The following is a 19,206-nucleotide window of genomic DNA, read 5'->3' on the forward strand; positions in this document are numbered from 1 at the left end:
TCAGCTTTTGTATGCTTGCTGTGAGGGACACATGCAGGATGAATCCAGGTCTGAGTTCTCTTAGCCCAGCACCCATCTGTTGCTCCTTGTCCCTACAAAATTACCTCAGGACAGCTGTCTTCTTCAAAGCCACACACACACCTTGTAAAAACACTACAGCTATCACCTCTTTCAGTTTTATTCACTGAAAAGGACCCAAGTTGACCCCAAATTCTAACCAAGTAACAGAATCTGTTGAGTATATAAATTACATAGTGCACACAAAGAAGAGAGTACTGTGAGCTCAATGGACAAGACACTCTGCAACACTTTGAACTACTCTTTTGATTGCATCTTGAATTTCATTTTGAGGAGAAAATATGAACGAAATTATTAGTATAGTAGTATTCATTTACAAGGTACTACCATGTTTAATTGAAGTGCAGAGCTCCTCTCTCATGTATCACACCAGCTCCTTTTCAGAACTAAAAGGCTGAACTTTTCCCTGACAGTCAGAGGAATTAGCCACATGCTAATTTTAACAGAGCTGGCACAACAAGCCTAACACCCTTCTATAATGCTACCCAAGAGATGTCCTTCCATGAACATTCAATATGCTACTACAGGAACTGGCCCCATTGAAGCAGAAAGTTAATATGCACCCTTCAGCATTTACAGGCCTGAGGCTTTGCTTTTTAAAACAAAACAAAACAAAAAATCCTCAAGCACTATTAGAAATTTGTTCATCTTTGCTATAGCTTTACTGTCTTTCAGTGCTGTGCTAGTTTAACAGTAAAAACCATCAAGCTGAACCTACCTGTGTGGCAAGTCACAGAATCACAGAATGTTAGGGGTTGGAAGGGACCTCCAGAGATCATTGAGTCTGACCCCCAAGATCCAAAGTATTTATTTTTGAACCCTGAAATCCACCTGTAAAATTACATCCTTCTCACTGATTTCTAACAACTTTCAGATGGGCAACCTGCTTAATGATGGTTTCAGATAAGCAAATATGAATTTACAACTCAAATTGGAAACACTTTGTGTAATTAAAACCATAATCTATGCAGGTCACTGTCTTTCCAAATGAGCACATACTTACACAGCAGATGAAAATACTTGCTTCTCAGCAGGAAGCTGGTTTCCATTTAAATAGAAGATCATTTGCTTTTCTTGCAAGTCTAGTAGAAATCCTATTGTGTCTCCTTACATGCAAAACAAAGGCAATTTAAAGATTTTACTTTTGTTAAACACCAAGAGCTGAAACAGTTATTAAGTAACACATAGCTCACTATGAGCTCTCACCTAAAAGGAAGTTTGCAAAAGCGTAAAGGAAGAAATATTGATATGGACAGTAATGGAAGAAAAACAAAAAAGGAGAAAACCACAAAAAAAAAAATAAAAATTAATCACCAGGGCACTGATACTACTTAGTTGTAGAACTATTGCAGAGTATATGCCAAAGCCATAAAAAAAAATGCACTTTGTCTCTTCTTGGCTGTTTTACACTACTGAAGATTCCTCAGAACACGCACTTGCCAAAGTTCAAGTTTCTAACATTCTTGTGCACGTGCTTATTTTTAAGAGAAGTTTTAATTTAGCCATCCTTGGGAGAAATTTTTAAAATCTTAAGAAACCAGAGCAGTTCACAGAAGCATGGCATGCACAGATGCCAACCAAGATTTCAAAGCTGGGATCAAGAACAGAATTTTGCTGTCCAATTAGTTATCCAAGATAGTACAACTTCCCCTTAGCCTTGATCTCTGACTTAGATTGTTTTTTTTTTTCCACTTCTCTAAAATAACTTTTTCATCCCAGAAAGGAACATTTCAACCCTGTTTGTAGGTTTACAAACATCTAAGAATAAGTGTTATGATAAAGTGTCCAGCAACATTCATTGGTGCAATGATTTGTACTCTGCCTGTGAAAAGAAAAAGCATTTATTTTCACAGGAAAGCAACAAGAATCTCTTCACGCAGACTGCAAAAAAAGAGTGCAGTGCCCTTTTTGTACATTTAATACAATGTAAATAAGTTTACAAAAATGCAAATACAAGTAAGGGCACAATAATTATCAAACCTTTAGTACCATTGGGATTAGGCAGTGCCCTGTTCGCACCCCCTCACAAACTGTTTTCTAGACACCTGCAAAAGGAAAAATAGTCCTGTGCAGAAATCTGGTTGGGGTAAACAGCAGAAGTTGGACTGAATACCTTCTTTCCAACAGGGATGTGAATGTGGTTTACTTCTGGCATTATACCAAATCAGCTGCCGGCAGCCATCATATGCACAGGAGTATTCATCGTCCCCAATGCCATAACCTTCCTTTAGAAAAAGAATAAAGTATTTCAGTCTGCAGCTGTTCCTCACACAGAAGGGCTAAGGTTTACTTTGACTCAGCTGAACCATAATCCAAGAGCAGAAAGGTTTCTCCCATCCCCACAAAGACAATTCTTTTAAAACTAGTCTTAGCTTCATTTTCACACCAAAAGGAATTTGTTGAGAGGGAGAAAAGTGTATATTGTGTTATTGTCTCCTATATAGGTTCTTCATTCTGTGTGTGCTCAAATCACTCCTACATGTTACAATATTTTAAAATCAGAAGGCTAGTAACTAAATAGCTTTTTGCATCTTAAAAAGTCAGCACAGCAGCGTAACCGCTCTCTGATGTTAAAGTCCCGGGATCAGAGTTGTAATACCTTCTCCCACAAGATATCCAAGCACCACCAGAACACACAGTACACAGAAAGAGAACAAACCCATAGTCCCTTTACTGTACTTGTTGCATATCGTGTTCCTCTCATTGCCATCCTCTCTCAATTTGTTGAAAAGCTTATGAAGCAATCATCCCAAGGTTTAAGACAAATGCAAAACTAAAAAGTTTCAGAGCTGGAGGAGAATCTGTCACGTAGCAGAGCCCGAAGGTGAAATGCAAAAGCATTAAGGAAGAAGATAATTTCCTCTTGCTCAGCATGGTTGGTCTGGAGTGCAAGTACTAGACAGCATCTGATTACACAAGCCTCCCATGTCCCAAATTATAGCTAAGCCCAGCTAATGGGTGTTTAATGTCATATTTAGGACTAGTCCTTTTGTTACAGATGCTGTAAATAAAGAGCATATGGCTACTCTGATGACTGTTTGACACACCCAACAGATAATACCCTTTGTGTTTCAGTTAGGTAAGTTGATGAACTGAAATAACAGTAGCATTTAGCCACCAGCAACACAATTGCAGCAACAGAAAAATCATCCTGCTCAGACCTGTGACATCTCCCATTTCATACCTTGTACAGGAAGCACAGGCAGAAAAATGCAGATACACCAAATGCCTTAGCAGTAAGTGGGAAAAATCTTTTAAGCCTCTTAGTCTAAAGGCAGACACATGGCCTTTTATTTCAAACAGTTGCCATTACAACTAACATCTGCAATGCCTGTGCACTGTTTTTGTTTACTTGTGGTTTTGTAGCTTTTTTGGGAGGGGGTGGGGAAGGGGTGTGCATGTGCTATGTTTGTTTCTTTGTTTTGTTTGTTTTAAACGTAAATTGCACTTGCAATTCCATGCTAGAAACGTTGGACTGGATTTTGGATGTGACACAGACATGCACGTTATACAGCAGCAGAGGCCAATTCTATTTACATGAATAATTAGAAGAAACAGAGCAAGAAGTTTAAGGAAGATTTAAGATAAATGGTGAGAAAAGCTACTTCCCTGTTCCTGTTGGGTTTCTTGCTACTGCTGTTCGTTTGATCTCCTTGATGTACTTCCCTCAAACTTCCTACCATCAATATTTACTCACATGTATAAATACATCTGTATTTGGCCTGTCTTCATAATAGCTTCTGAATTTCACTCGGCTGCAGAATACATTTTTTTATAATAATCAGAAATGAGCAGTTTTCACTGCTTATCTCTACACTAAATATACAGATATGTACAATTCTGCTAAATTAAATTCCCAGTAGGAACAGGACACCATGCAATTACAACAGTAAAGAAGAGCTACAGGTACATTTCTTACTCAAGCTCAGCCAGAAGTGTTAAAGTAAAATCCCATTTCCATTCTGGTCAGTGGTGGTAGGCTAGGCCATACACATCTTTTGTGCTAAATTTGGAAGGCTGATAGAGTCTTCTCTAACCTGATGCAGCCAAACTTTTTGGGTACTAATCAGTATGCTTTCTTAGGATTATGGAAACGTTGAAGCAAAGTATGCTACAGCATGCTGCATTTACAACAGCCCTAATAAATTAAGGTGAGGATTTAAGAAGAAAGAAGTCTAGTTACAGCTCTGATAACCTTGACATTATTCTTTGGGTATAGGTTTGGACTTCACATGTATACAGCACATTTTGCTTTAATGCTAGGAAGTACAAACTTCAAAAAGTTAAATAGTAGGAAGAAGAATACTACTTAGAAATAAGAATAAGATACTAAGTTACCTGGATGAGAGTAAGAGCAAAGCAAGCTATAAAATAGGACTGTGTACTTATTCTATATTATCAGAATAAAGGCAATAAGGTTTAATCTTTTTGTAAGATCTTATTTATAATTAAAAAAACTGTTGCATAGCCAAGCCACAACAGTAGATCAAATGATATTATGCTATCCTAGAGTGACTTTAAATAATTATTTCCCTTGTGAAAGTTAATTGAATTGGGAAGTCCGTTAAAGAAAGCAATGAAACAGCTGCTTGGTGACCTGTGCAAAAGAGTGCACGATCATCTGCATGTTCCTACTGAGCAATTACTTCAAAAAACAGACAGTAACCGCTGCTGTCTACATTTGCAAGAACAGACTAAGCCACAAGTAAGAAATAATTTTGTTGTAGCTTCCAGACAGCAGCAAGTAGGTAAGAAGCTGTAACTGCTAGCAGCTACACAAGACGTGTGTGAACAGTGCCAGACTGAACAAGGACAATACGGTCTTTGCTTGTGTCATGAAGTTCAGCAAAAATAGCTTCACAAAAGCACAGAAAAAATAAAGGGAACACACATGTGCTCAGGTACTAGCACAGGATAACCAGAGCTATTTTTATAAATGTTGTTAAGTAGAAAAATACTGAAATTACATCTTCAGCTAGATAACAGTAGATGTACTCACATGGTTGAGAAATTTGCTGTCTTTGGTAGCCCATCCTATCTGCATCACTCCCGAAGTAATGACTGTAACTTCATAGTACCATACTCCAGAGTCGACGCAGAACGTACATCTAACACTTTCAAAGGATGACGCATCACATCGAGCCTACCAAAACCAAAATCAAAATTAAGTTTCTACAAAATTAGCATTCAAACAAGCCCCTTTCTTTCCTGGATCGAGTTTCTTGCATGCAAGAATATACCAATGTAATTTTAGAAGCACTTCAGACAGAAAATTACCTGTCTTTATAGCAATAATTGTCACACAAAATAGTGAGTAGGCAAGACTGAAAATTGTTTAGTGGTAAACCACAGAGGAAAAAAAAAAAATACAGTAGAAAGCTGTCAAAGTCAGTTTAAAGATTTAAAATCTAAGACAACAAAGATAGGAAGACCTACGTTACTGGCTGTTAGCTGACTTCTGGTATGAAGGACAGAGGTATTCAGTGTTAATTCATGGAAACTCATGTGTAAGTAGTCAAATTTTTTGAAAAAAGTAAACAGAGGTAGAAAAAAAAAAACAACAGAGCAGCTGAGACAAAAATCCTACTGCTATGGGCTTTTCAAGACTAGACAGGACAAACAAATAGGAATTATACTGTGTGAACAATTTTAGTCAAAATGAGTGAAAACCCAGCTTAAGCATCTTCCTCATTTTCCTGAAGTTTCGAGGCAGATATAGGTGTCACTTCAGTGTGAACATTTCTACAACTGAGATCAGTGTAGTGATGTTACAACCCACTGACAAAGGAAATTTTCTGTACAAAGCTGGCAGAGAACTGATTCGTTCTAGGAAATCACAGGAGAGAGTAGCAAACATGTTGTTAGAATTTGCCTCCTTCAGACTCCTTTTATAGGCTGAAATCATGAAGCAATATCCTACCTCTAATCCATGTGGTGAGATCTTCAGGTATTCACTGACATCGTTGCTGTTCAGCATAGCCCTAATGTTGGTCAAGTCAACCTTCTCATATGTAAACTGCCTGCCTTCTTTTAAAACTGCAAAATAGCACCAGTTTTATAATTGCTGCTGCAGCAAAACTATTTTCAACATTTCACACAGTGACAATCAATCTCTCTAGGATCCAGTTCGTTTTTGGCATAACTGAACAAAGTATTGACATTTTGCCCGAAAGAAAACAGGATCACTTCCAATACACTGAGTTCACCATCTTCTAAACATGAGAACTGAGTAGAGCTCCTACAAGCTAATTACTACTTTCAGGAAATGCACAGGCAAACGTAAGGCACCCAACTTCACACCAAGAAGCCACTGTTTCAGGATTTACCCATTGCTTTTGTATATTCAGTCATGCAGAGTTTTTCTGATTCATCACAGTGGAAAAGATTTTGGGGATGGGGAAGAATGGGAAAACAAGGATTTGAAGTTTTTTACCCTCTCATTTTCAGGGAGGTGGTGAGCTTCAGCTGAGTCTCACCTTAGGACTCTTCATATATCCCAGACTTGCTACAACAACTATAGAAATTTTTACTAAACACAATTGACATTGGCCTTCCATAAGCTGCCTAGGGCCCCATAAAGCCCAACAAGACCTTTTACCCCAAATTATCTAAAAGACCTTTGAAATGACAAGTTTCTTAGAGCTGCTGCACGCTCAAAATCACAACTAAAGAAGCGAATTGGCTGATTGTTAGTCATCCAAAAGAACAGATCTAGTGAAGTGCTTTGTCACACTTTTCACTTTTGATCACTGAACTGTATGTATATTTTAAAAAGACTAACAGTTCTTTTGAGACTGTGCAGTGCTGGAGTATGATCACAATAGCGACTGTCACCATGACCAACATGTCAGTTGTTGCACAGAGAGACAGAGCTGCACTATTACTCAGCACATCTCCTGAAGCATAGATTACAGGAAACTGTGCAAAGAAGAGCTCTCATTGAGCTCCAACTTGCAGAGTGTAAACCACTTCCTTCCACAAACATTTTCCTTGCCAAAATTTCCTTTCCATGCAATTACACCGCGTTTATATGCTTCCCCCCAACACTGCAAAGGACAGCAATTACAAATGCAGTCAGGTACATTTACACTAAGTGCTTACACAAAACAAACACAAAGCGTCCTCCATCACTCTGGAGAAGTCATTACTACTAAAAGTTATCTATCCCTTTGTTATACCTACACAGGTTGTCTAAACTCCACTGTGCACAGAATCCAACCTGGCGTTTTAAATAGTCTGGATTATCTGTCCACTTCTCCAGCAAGATCAGTTGGTCACTAATGCACGATTCAGAAACTGTCATTTTATTTTCACCTGCAATTTTAGAGCAAAAAAGAATACTTGCTATAAACTAGGGATAAGTTTAGTCAAAAATAGCATCATTCTACAAATGCATCAGAACTCCCCACACCCCATCACCTCTTTAAACCTCAGTATAACAAACACCATGAAATTCTTTCCCCAAGTAGCTATGACATTAACACTTAAATACACAACTTCTCAGCACAGAGCTGCATCATCAAGGGACTGTTAGTTCACGGCTGTTCTCCACCTCTCTAATACACATTTATTTCTTTTCAAGTGGCAAAGGTCTCACTCATAGGTCTTTATGTAGGTATTTCTAAGCTGAGAAGTCCTAAATTTCAGAAAAGCTCCTAAGGGTTTGCAGGTGAGAGCAGCATTAAAGCAATAAACATTTTTTCCTGCCTGCAAAGACCTAATCACAGCTGTTCATCTAATTTTCACTGACAAAGGCCTCATGTCATAAGTCCTTTTACAGCAATTTCTAACTGGGAATAACTGCACTGAGTTTCAGGAAACATCGCAAGGGTTTTGAGGGGTAAAGGGATGTCATTTAAGCAATAAATATTTCTTTTTGCCTGTAAGTGGACAAACATTTCTCTTCTATATCTGTGTTTCCACCAATTGAGTCTCTCATGCTTACAAGTGCTATCAGGTGAAGCAAGTGACAATTGTGCAGCAGAAACCATAGTATGATTGTAAAGAGAAGGCTAATACTTACTTGTTTGTGCAAACTTCTCCAGCGCTATTAGTGCAAAAAGCATCACTGTAGGATGGGACTGGAAGTTCTAAACGTGGGCAGTAAGAAAAGTTATTTAATAAATACCCAGAACAGATGGATAGGAAAAGCTGTTAGTCTGTGACAGAATGCTTTAGCCTGAAAGGGACCTCCAAAGCTTCTCTAGTCCACCTGCCCAGAGAGAGCTGGTTTGAGTAAATCAGGCTGCTCAGTGCCATATCCTATTGACTCCTGATGATCTCCAAGGATGGAGATCCCCCAGTCTCTCTAGAATCTCAGCTTTCTACAACATATGTTACCAATATTTACAAAACATGACTAACTTTTCACAATTAAAAATTGCATTATAATTGATATGTATGGATACAAACAAAAAGATCAAAGGCACTTACCAAGCTGTGAAGTAAATATTCCAATATGCCTGGGCTGAGTAAGCCTATGCTTGCAGGACCTACAAGAACATTAAAAATTAAATCCATCACCATAATCATCTTTGCATAGATGTTTTAAACACAAGGCAACAAATTAAAGAACATTTAAGACCTTCGCAGAAAAGCAGAGCTATAATCAGACCAGTGATCATTGTACCCAGTCAAGTATTTGCTATACATTCAATAATTACACAGTTACAGGCAAGTGACAAACATTCAGTTTACCTGCTGTAAATAGGTACAGAGTTCTAGCCACACTTCTGAGATTTTGAAGGCTCCACCAGCCTCCACTTAGCATTTTTATGGTCACTACTTTTGAGAAGAGTCTGGCTCCCCTTTACTTCCAGAGTCCAGTTCCATTTATCAGTAGCCCAAATTAAGCAGAACTGAGCATCTAATACAACCTAATAGATAGTTACTTATACAATTTGCAGCAGCACTATGGCAAGCAGTGAATCAAAAAAAAAAAAAAAAAAGCCCTGAAATACTGCCTGCTTGATCAAGACAGATAAAAAGGCATAAAACTCTGGCTTCTATGAACTCTTAACAGATTGCAGTGGGTTCAGACATGGCAGTAACATATTTGCTGCCTGAACTTATACAATCAGACATGTCCACTAAGATGAAAGTGGACACAGCACCTCACTGACTTTGTCTAAAAGGGTAGAAAAATTATAGTACAAAAATCTTCCTGTCCTTGTTCTTTACCTTTCTGTTTTTACAGAAATATTTAAATTATTTTTAATAACTATTAGGGGATACCAGACAATCACTTTTTCCTCCTTTTCTTATTTGCTTTCAGAAAAGGAGCAAAAAAAAAATAGGTACAAACCAAACCATCATCAGAAAGGAAACGTACTCATCAGTTTCCAGCAGGGGGAATAACAGGGAATAAAAAGTTATATACAAAAAGTTACCTTAAAACAGAACCTCAGTTTTCTTTTAAGTAATACAAAAAAGAGAATCTTTTCAGCACGCTACAACAGAGCAATACATGTTTAGCAGATACAGCACCTTTTTTTGTTTCTATACAGCCCCCACGACTACTAATTTGATACTCCTGCATACTGACTGAAGAACTCCATGTTCTCAGTAATCCACACACAGCAGAGAACCCAGATTACCAGTGCCAGGGCAATACCATGAACAAACACTGATCCACAGTCGCTAACCATGTATCAGAAGCATTTGATCTAAGTATCTGGGATTGTGAATGGCTCATTCAGACCCAAGCTAGTGAGCATCCAACATTTTCTTTAAGAAGTAGATTGTCACACAAGGTCCCCCCTCAACGCAGAACTTTATTCAAGCTCTAAGAAAACCTTTCTGGACTAGTCTGCATCATGGATGCAAAAGCAGGAAGTGCCTCAGTGAGCCCAAGGCAAGCTTTCAGAAGAAGCCCAGGGCTTTACCTGCTAACTTCTCTGCTAAGCAGCCCAGCACTGCGGTTGTGTTCCGGTGTTTGGCAGGGTGACAAGCATCCCGGCAAGCAGCAGCCCCACTTAAGTTTAATATTTCAATTAACTTCTGTAACGCATCCTGAAAAAGAAAAGTCAGGAGTCTCTTCAACATTACTGACAGATACAGTTTTTCCCCTAACTCAATATAGTACACAAATTCTTACACTATATTAGTAAAGTCAGCAAGGGATGGTTATCTTCTAAGATACGAAGATAATAAAGAACGGATGGGAAGAAGAGTTCAACATGCCCAGGAGCTATAACTTTAAACCACCAGTAGATGGTTGGTCATTGTTGTGATTAACAACTCAGGACACTTCAGGACATATATAAGTGAGGTACCTCCTCCAACAACAGGAACTAGATTAGCAGACAAAGGCAAACGCCACCAATCACACATACAGCTTTACTGCCATCTAATATGTCTCCTAAAACTCAAACCCTTTCCAAAAGAAAAGGGCTGGTTCAGACTTTAGAATTCAGAACCAAAGAGCTGTGCCCCAAAAAAGAGCCCACATCCCCATCCTAAATTTAGGATGCTGCCAGCTTTACAGGATGTCATAAATGGTATTCTTGAGAGAATAAAAGGCTTTCTATAATCACACTAGTTTAGGAAGTAACCAATGATGATTACAAATCTAAAGTGCCATGCTTTGACTTGCTTCATTCAGGCATTATTGCATGGATAAAATTCAAGTTAGATCTAGAGCATAATCTCCATTTTCAGAGTACTTAGGGGTTAATCTAGAACAAGTCATCCCACAAGGAGAACCCCACCCCACAAAGTTCCAAAACCCCCTCAACTTTCCAGACTTCATGACAGTTTCAGTTGATTCAGAATGAAAGAGCACAATCTCAAGCTAGGATCTAATTAAAACAGAAGAATCCTCATACTGAAATCATCAGTAGGCCATTTGAAGAAAAAAAACAAGTACTGCTCAAGCTGAATATACAGATTTTTTTGAACTGTGTTCTACAGCCACCCTCAGTTCAGTTTACTATGCTGGAGTCTGAGGTTTGTACAGAGATGATGGTGAAAAGTATGTTCCCAAAAGAAAAGCCACAAAATAAGAACTTATGAACAGGACTGACACTAATGGGAAAGAACAGAGAAAGAAGGAAGGATGACTAAGCCACAGACTTGGGATGGAAAAGCCTCACTAAAATTAGACTCCTGACATACTCTGACACTGCTTTTAGCCACTCTTAGAACTGTCACAAAGATCAACTACTTTGAGTTAAATAAAGATTTTACAGAATAAATAGTTTACTGTACTGCCATTTTAACTTTATGGACTCTATAGCCTACAATAACAGAAAACTAAATACAGCCTGTTGCTCTTCTCCAGCTGTCACAGAAGTGATTCTGCCTTGCTGCTCTGCCCTGATGAGTCCTCACTGGGAGTCCTGTGTCCAGCTCTGGAGCCCCCAGCACAAGAAGGATGTAGTCCTTGAGTCCAGAGGAGGGCCACCAGAATGACCAAGGGATTGGAGCACCTCTCCTATGAGGACAGGCTGAGGGAGTTGGGGCTGTTCAGCCTGGAGAAGGCTCTGGGGTGACCTTATAGTGACCTTCCAGTAATTGAAAGGGGGGGAAGGTCTATTCAAAACAGTTTGTAATGGTAGGACAAGGAGTGATTGTTTTAAACTAGGAAAGGACAGATTTAGACTCGACACTAGAAAAAAAATTCTTTAATATAAGAGTAATAGATGATTGGGATGGGATGCCCAGAGAGGTAGTGGAGGCCCCAGTCCTGGAGTCATTCAAGGTCAGACTTAACAGGGCCTTCAGTGACCTGACCTAGGTAGATATGTCCCTGCTTGTGTTGGGAGGTTGGACCAGATGAGCTCTAGAGGTCCCTTCAGCCTAAAACATGCTAGGATTCTAAGTACATTGTATAACAAAAAAAAAAAAATCCCCAAATAACTCTTCATATGGTGCATTCACAGTGGTCTCCATTCCCTCCTTTATTTTTTTTTTTCAAAGCAGGCAAAATATCTAGTTTTAGCTTTGTTTTCAAAATCATCTATGTGACAGCTGTCATACAACATTGAACTTGTCCAGAGTCTCAGACGACTTTAAATAAATAGGCTAGAGGAAAAAAAAAAAATCACTGTGTAGTTAGAGAGCTCAACTAACTCTCCTGCCACTCACCCAATTATGTATGATAAAAAGTTGCCAGCTTTTTATATCCCTAACAATGCAAACTAAAAACTAAAAGTGGCAGCATAAGAAGTAGATCAATAAACGAAAGCTACAATGATGTCATCATCAGTTTCTGATGAAATGAGATCATGACAAACATCCAGAGACAGACAAGGTCTCTGAACAATCACCACGTTTAAAGAGATTCAATAATTGTTAGCATCTTTAAAGTACTTAGTGCAGGTGTTTTAGCAAGAGCCAACGTCGTACGAACACCTCAACGTCAGGTCATCTTTCCATGCAAAGAACAGGTCAGTAAAAAGAAGTATTCATATTTACCTAAACTGTATCTAGATATTTCATAGTTAAAAAGATTATTTTAAATTCACATGCACATGTTGCATTCCTTATGTGCAGGGCAGGAAAAAACTCATTAGGGACTTATAAGTTTGCAGCTTTCACAACTCGAGAATGAAGCAGAGCTTCTTTTGCAGCATTTGTGCACCCTCGCAGCACAGCATGCAGGGACCACATGGCAGGACAGGAGAGCAAGAAAAGCAGCTAAAGACCAACAGCCTCTTGTTCTTCACCATGGGATAGATTTAGTTCCCCTCTGCTCCAAGCTCCCTACAGTGTTTCTAGCGTTAAATCTCAATAGATGCCAAGTCTCCACAAATTACTCAAGGTTGGAAGTTACACCCAGTTTTCTGAGGAGCTGACAGCCTTGCATCATTGGTGAAACCCACCCAGAAGTTATCATGGGTGTGGCAACCCAGAATAACTGAAATTCAGCCACAGATAATACATATGCTTTAGACTCACTTTTGTTGGCAGCGGACACTCGTCCAGTAGCAGTGTTATAACAGCTGGCCCCAGAGGATCTTCTAATGGAATAACTCTAATTAAAGACTGGACAACTTCCAACCAGCCTTCATCTGTCAACCACAAAACAGAAGTAACGCTCAGAATTAACACTGCAGTTCTCAAGTGTTCAAAATATATCCATAAATGTAAATTGAAAAATCCTCAAAACTACCCAATGAGTTTACAGATACCAGGAAAAAGAAAAAACACCAAGCAGTTTACTTTTTAGATCAATGTCTTAGTTTGCAGTAGTTTAGAAGTTTCAATTCAACGAGAAAAAAATTACAGCAGCTTGAGTAATGACAAATGTCTCTGTTGTTGGAGAACACTCTTGCCCAGGCCAGAGCAGCCTTCAGTTCCCAGCAGTATTAGGAAGGAACACTCATGACCAGTATGGACAGGCACTTTGTTCCAGTGTGATTCTCAAAAATTCAGTGTTTAATGCCAGCTCTTAAGTGTTAAATTCTGCATCCACAACACTGAAGAAATATTTCTTCTAGCCAGAGTCAGAGCACTCTTCTTGAGTTCCCTCAGGTAACATGGGCCTCAGAGAACTACATTAGCTTGTCCCATGCCTGGTCTTCTAAAGGAAATTTGCTTTCATAAGGAACAGCTCTCTCTGTTTAATGATTAGACAAAGGCTTCTACTTGCAAGTAAACAATCCGTGCTGTTGAACTACTAAATTGACACCTTAAGCTACTAAAGTAAGCAGATTTATATTTACAAGAAAGTGCTTTCTCTTAGAAGTGGAAACTAAAGGCAGAGTCCGTATCTGCAGTGAGGTTGGAGAGATTCAGTGCTCCCTTCAAAAATTACAAGTAAAGATAAATAACACACTGGGGATTGAGTTTTGTTAGCACAATTTGATTGACTATGATTTTAAAGGTCTTTTCCAACCAAAATGATTCTATGATTCCCTCAAAAAACATTGTACTGAATTGCTGTAATATCTTATCAGGTTGTTTCATTAATTTTGATATAGAAATACATTTCCTAAGGCCAGTACCAACTCTACTAAGAGAGACAAAAATTCACATAAACCAGAAATTTAGTGGAGATCTTGTACTGGGAGAATTTCTCGTATTGTAACAAAGACAAAACAGCCCTTGCATAAACACAGCTTATCTTGCAGGAGTACTTGGGGACAGGATTGGAACAACTAGATCAATAAAGCAGAGGTCTAAGGACAGCAAAACCAAAAGGAATGTCCTATTTGCCAAAACTGGAGCACGTGGGTTTAAATCATGTCTACATACATATATGGTTGGTTTCTGCCTTACTGCACAGGGACATTCCTTGCGGCTTACAGGTTAATGTCATTACCATGTGTTTGTGGCCATCCATTGGCTGCTTCTGGAGAGCTGACATGGGGAGTTTCATAGATTTAAAAACTCCAGCAGATGCAATGAGCTCAGTGAAGCATCAAGAAGGGCAGAACTGTGTTTTGGACCACATATTCCCACAGCTACAGCAAGTCGTAACAGACACTGCTAGCATGGATTTTAATTTGCAAAGAAAAGGGGTTTGGTTTGGTTTTGTTCTTTGCTTTGGAATCACAACTGAAATTCCCACCACGGTGCCTTGATACCTGTTTCTGCCATTTCATGCAACGTGATCATTGAATAAGGAGGCTCCTGGTCACTGAAAGAGATATCACACAGGTCAAAATTTATATGCAATCAATGTAACACACTGAATAAAATGACAATACACAAACAGAAAATGAATCCAGTTGGTATTTAACAAAAGGAAGTTACATAGGCTGCTAATGCCACTTTCAAATCTCAAACAGATGGAATTTGAGCCTTTCTCTGGCTCAAAGTCAACATGTGCCTGTCTACAATAGCTGGTAAACTAAATGATGATCCATATCTGCATTTCTAAAAGCTGTATATAATGCTTTGGCTTAGAGCTGTTCATTAGCAGGGAATACTTAACAAAAGACTGTAAGTCAGAGATCATGAAGTGAACCTAGAGCAGTGCACAAGGTTCGTAGCTTAAACACGGGTATTTTTTTCCCCCAGAAATTCTCAATTCTCTGCTAAACATTAAGAAAAAAAAAAACCCAAACCCAAACAAAAACAAACACAACTGAAAGGCAAGCCACCCAACAGTACCCATAGACTTCAAACTCATTAAGAAGAGCTCTAAGAATAGTGAAGGCTGTTTAACAGAAGATATTTAACCCAATCCTCTTTCCAATATAAAAAACATAAAAAGTTTAATTAAATCAGTTCCTCAACCTGGTTTGCTGGAACAAGGACAAGAAGCTATGGCCAAGCCTGCTTAACAGTGCAGGCACTGCTGTTGGAAGTACCTAAGGCAAGATCTCAAAATCCTGTTCAGTAAGCACTTCCAGGTCCAGCAAAGGCTTCTGCAGCAGCATGTCCTAAATGCTTTATTCAGTGCTTCTTAGGCACTGCAACTAACCCCAAGCCTTAGGGTGATACATGTTACATTTATTTTCTATCACACAGCTCTGAAATGAAATTGGAAATGTGAAATACAGATGAATTTTAGGAAACTTCAACACAGATTAATCATGCAGCTAATAAAGCTACCTACTTTGGAGGGATTAACTATAGGAGAACAGAAAAATCTCAGTTCTGACTGAAAAAAAAAAAACGTTTTTCTTAAAAAAAAAAAAAAAAACCACATTCTTAAATATTTCCACAAGAAAATTATAGAGTGAAGCTTAACACATTTTTATATTGTTGTAACATTTGAAACAAACAGTAGTTTTTTTTTTTTTTTTTTTTTTTTTTTTTTTTTTTTTTTTTTTTTTTTTTCTCCAAGCATCTCTTTGCCTTTCTTCTGGAAACTAATCTCCCCAGAAGGAAAAGAGATGCAATACTGCAAGCAGAATTACTTCAAGAGAAAGGATGTAAAGTTTAAAAGAAAAAAAAAAAATTTTTTTTCCTTAGGTACAAGTAAAGGCTATGATAGAAAAAAAAGTTGAATTTTTTATCAGCAAGATACATGTATGATTTATCATACCCGATTCTGTCACGGGTAGCAGGTGTTTGCAGAAGTGGTGCTGAACAAAGTCCTGTCCCACTGATTTGCCATTTTAACCACTTAATATCCAGACATTCCCTCCAGCACACACCTTCCTCATTTGGAAACAAAACAGCCATTTTGCTAAATTCTTCAGTTGCAAAGTAACGCTTTATATAAACTCAGAAAACCTTTATCCTTCTGAGTCAAGGAAATTAAATGAGTTAACATTTCCTTCTAGAAAGGAGACATTGCTAGATATGAGAGGAAAAAGCAGTCATGAGATGTTTTAGGTCTGTACTTTGAGAAAACCAAACAAAAAAATTCAACAAAAAAAACCAAAACAAATAGCGAACAGGGAAAGCAATTGTTCATTGCAGATCACAGTGTAACAACTTAACTTACAATTCATCTCAGTGTTCCAAGTATTAACTTTCAGTATAGAGTTTGGGAAAAAAAAAAAAACTGTCAGACACAGGGTTCTCTTTAAGGCTCTACTATCACACTGAAGTCCGTATTTCCAGTCTGCTGTTATGTGGTTCCATTTTAGTTTGACTTTATTCTTATGCACTTTTTGTCATGAAAAGAGACTTGTCAGCTTCCCTACCATTTCCTTCAGTTGTGTTGCTTTCAAAAGTTAAAAAAAATTTAAAAAATAAAACCATCACAATTCTAGGACGAACAGGTCATAACAGAACAAACTTATTCCTACAGTCTCTCACACTGAAACCCAGTATTTCCCAACACATTAGGGTTTTTTTTTCCTCCAAGTGAGCATTCCTATTAATCTGGAAAGTGCTATCATTAGCTTCAAGTCTAGCAGAAAGGCTCCTTAAACTTCTTTCACACATTTAGATAGTTTGCCTCGTGTACAGACCCTTCCATTATTTGTAGCCATAGGTCTTTGTGTTATTGCAAGAGCTTGTGGTATTTAGCGGTGTTATAAAACTGGCTGTGTCTTATCAGCTGCCTTAAGTGAATAACCAAAGGAAACCAGTATATGAGTACAGCTTGCTTTTGGGCTCCCCAGGACAAGAAGCAGAAGGCTTCCAGGATGGCTGAGGGCTAAAGAATGTGACATACAAGCAGCAGCTAAGAGGTCTGTAGCTACGTTAGCAGAGAGGACAGAGCCAGGCTCTGCTCGGAAGTGCACACCAACAGGAGGCAACAGGCACGTGTTGGACATGGGAAATCCCAGCTTCTAAAAATATTTACTTATTTAAACTATGGGGGTGGTCAAACGCTAGGTGAAAGATCTCTATATTCTGTAGATATTCAGCACTTGACTGGTTAAAACCCCAAGTCACCTGCTCTTGTTAGACCTGGGTTTTAAGCAGAAAGCTGGAGTAGACAAACTTCAAGAGGTCCCTTCCAATCTATGTGATTATGAGTAAGAAAAGTATTTCACCAGAGTCTGTATAAAAATATAAAATAAAGTAGCTTCAGGAATTTGCCAGAAACAGGGCTCTAGTGTCACTGAAATAACCGTGCTTATTTTCACCCAGTAGCATATGAAAGTGCCTACAAGATTACAAAATCAATTGCAAGACCCAAAGGAACAGGATCAGCTTTGCACAGAAGTGTTGTGAAAGAGCTTAAAAAGCTGCTCTTAGGGAAAAGGGGAAGGCAAGTTAAGTTAAGAACAGACTTTTAAGAAGTTTGCCATGAATTTAACCTAATTATTTGAAGACAGACCTCATAATAAAACCTGTTTAAAAAACACCTTAGATTTAAATGTTCAGAAAAAAAAAATGTCCTGGTATTTCCATTTTACAGAAGGAAGGCAAACTCCTCCTCTGCCTGCACACTCCAGAGTAATGATGCAGGTATGTGAATCAAGGCTTATCCTGAGCCTCATCCACCTTGAGTTCAAATCCCAGCTGTAAAGTTAGGAATAGTGGTCTTCCTTCTGTTTTGGTCTTTCCAGTTCCTATCATTCACTTAACCTAAAAGGTGATGTGCTAACTGAACCCATCGTTTTAAAAGTCCTTTTAAAGCTTTGTAGAAAGCAAAACAAAACCAAAAATAAGGATGAATCCATAAATATACCCCACACCCTTAACGAATGCTTTGAGCATGCAAGGAATGAAATACTGGGATCATGAGCTGAAGAGTCACAAAATGCTTAAAAAAGTCTTTAAAAAGGAGTTGGACTTCACTGGAAAAAAAACCCTCAGTCTGTTTACACAGACTAACAAAGATCAAAGCTCTCAAGTTTTTCTTAACCATTTCCAAAGAAGTAAATACAGCCTGAAAACAGAAAACTTGCACAGCAACCAATTTTTAGGACAGAAGTTCCCAAACTCTGGAGTGTTCATTGCTTCCTAAACTGTGTATCTATGCCAGGTAAGAAACACTGAGCACACTCCTCATGCCACCTGGGCGTAGGCCCATACAGGAACTGTGAGAAAGCTCCTCAACTCCTGGAAGAGTCTGTACCTGGGCACTCACTCAGGAGCTACTTCTGTTACCTAGGAAAGGTGCTCCTCTCCTAAGTCTCCAGATGGAAACACGCAGCTGCTTCAGGGAGGGTCAGGTGTAGATCGGTGAGAGGATGGAGCCACAGTTTGAGAGAAGACAAGAACATTTTCATTCACGTTGAATTATTCCTTCAGGAGGTACTTACTTATCTACCAACGTCCGAATTACAGCCAGTGTGTCAAGAACTAGCCCATCCACATTCTGTTTTTTCCTCCTTGGTTCATGAGGCCCTCGACCCCTCCTGGGTGGACGGACAGGGTCCCTTGGGTGGCTTCTTGCTTCAGGTACATGTACTCTACTGTTCTCCATTTGGCGACTCTGAGATTCCACATTGTCTTCTGCTCCACTGTCATCGCGGCAAACACACGAGTTTCCCATATTGCTAGCCCCCAAGGCTCCCAGTAAATGGGGAATGTAGTGCTCTAGAGTCAACAGTAAACCTTGGAAGAGGCTTCTGCTAGCATAGAACACAACCAAAGCAACTACAATCATCTAGAAAGTTTTATGGGTAATGTTTGTATGATCCTGAATTGTGGGGTGTTTGCATTCTAAGCGTTGCTACCAGCTGGAATGAATGGGAAGTTGGTGACTTAGTTTCTGATACAATCAGTTAAAATACACATTGGTCATCCAGAAGGAGGTCTGAAAAAGCAAACCCAGAACAAGAGTCAGTGTTACCACTTCTAATGAATAACAGAATTACTCCT

At 38.8% G+C, this 19,206-nt stretch overlaps 1 protein-coding gene across 1 annotated transcript in view; it reads right to left on the minus strand.

The window, feature by feature from the left end:
• RSPRY1 (ring finger and SPRY domain containing 1) overlaps positions 1–18,991 on the minus strand; it is a 23,157-nt gene extending 4,166 nt beyond the window's left edge. The window contains exons 1-11 of the mRNA XM_008939444.1: positions 18,645–18,991; positions 14,610–14,662; positions 12,979–13,091; positions 9,963–10,089; positions 8,512–8,570; positions 8,102–8,168; positions 7,261–7,392; positions 5,999–6,114; positions 5,078–5,221; positions 2,192–2,303; positions 1,082–1,184 (exon numbers count right to left, since the gene is read on the minus strand). Of these exons, the coding sequence (XP_008937692.1) occupies positions 1,082–1,184; positions 2,192–2,303; positions 5,078–5,221; positions 5,999–6,114; positions 7,261–7,392; positions 8,102–8,168; positions 8,512–8,570; positions 9,963–10,089; positions 12,979–13,091; positions 14,610–14,662; positions 18,645–18,991 (1,373 nt within the window). The remainder of the gene's footprint in view (positions 1–1,081; positions 1,185–2,191; positions 2,304–5,077; positions 5,222–5,998; positions 6,115–7,260; positions 7,393–8,101; positions 8,169–8,511; positions 8,571–9,962; positions 10,090–12,978; positions 13,092–14,609; positions 14,663–18,644) is intronic.
• Positions 18,992–19,206: the final 215 nt, after the last annotated feature.

The sequence above is a fragment of the Merops nubicus genome, unplaced genomic scaffold, assembly GCF_000691845.1.
Source record: "Merops nubicus isolate BGI_N331 unplaced genomic scaffold, ASM69184v1 scaffold2650, whole genome shotgun sequence".
Lineage (NCBI taxonomy): Eukaryota > Metazoa > Chordata > Aves > Coraciiformes > Meropidae > Merops > Merops nubicus.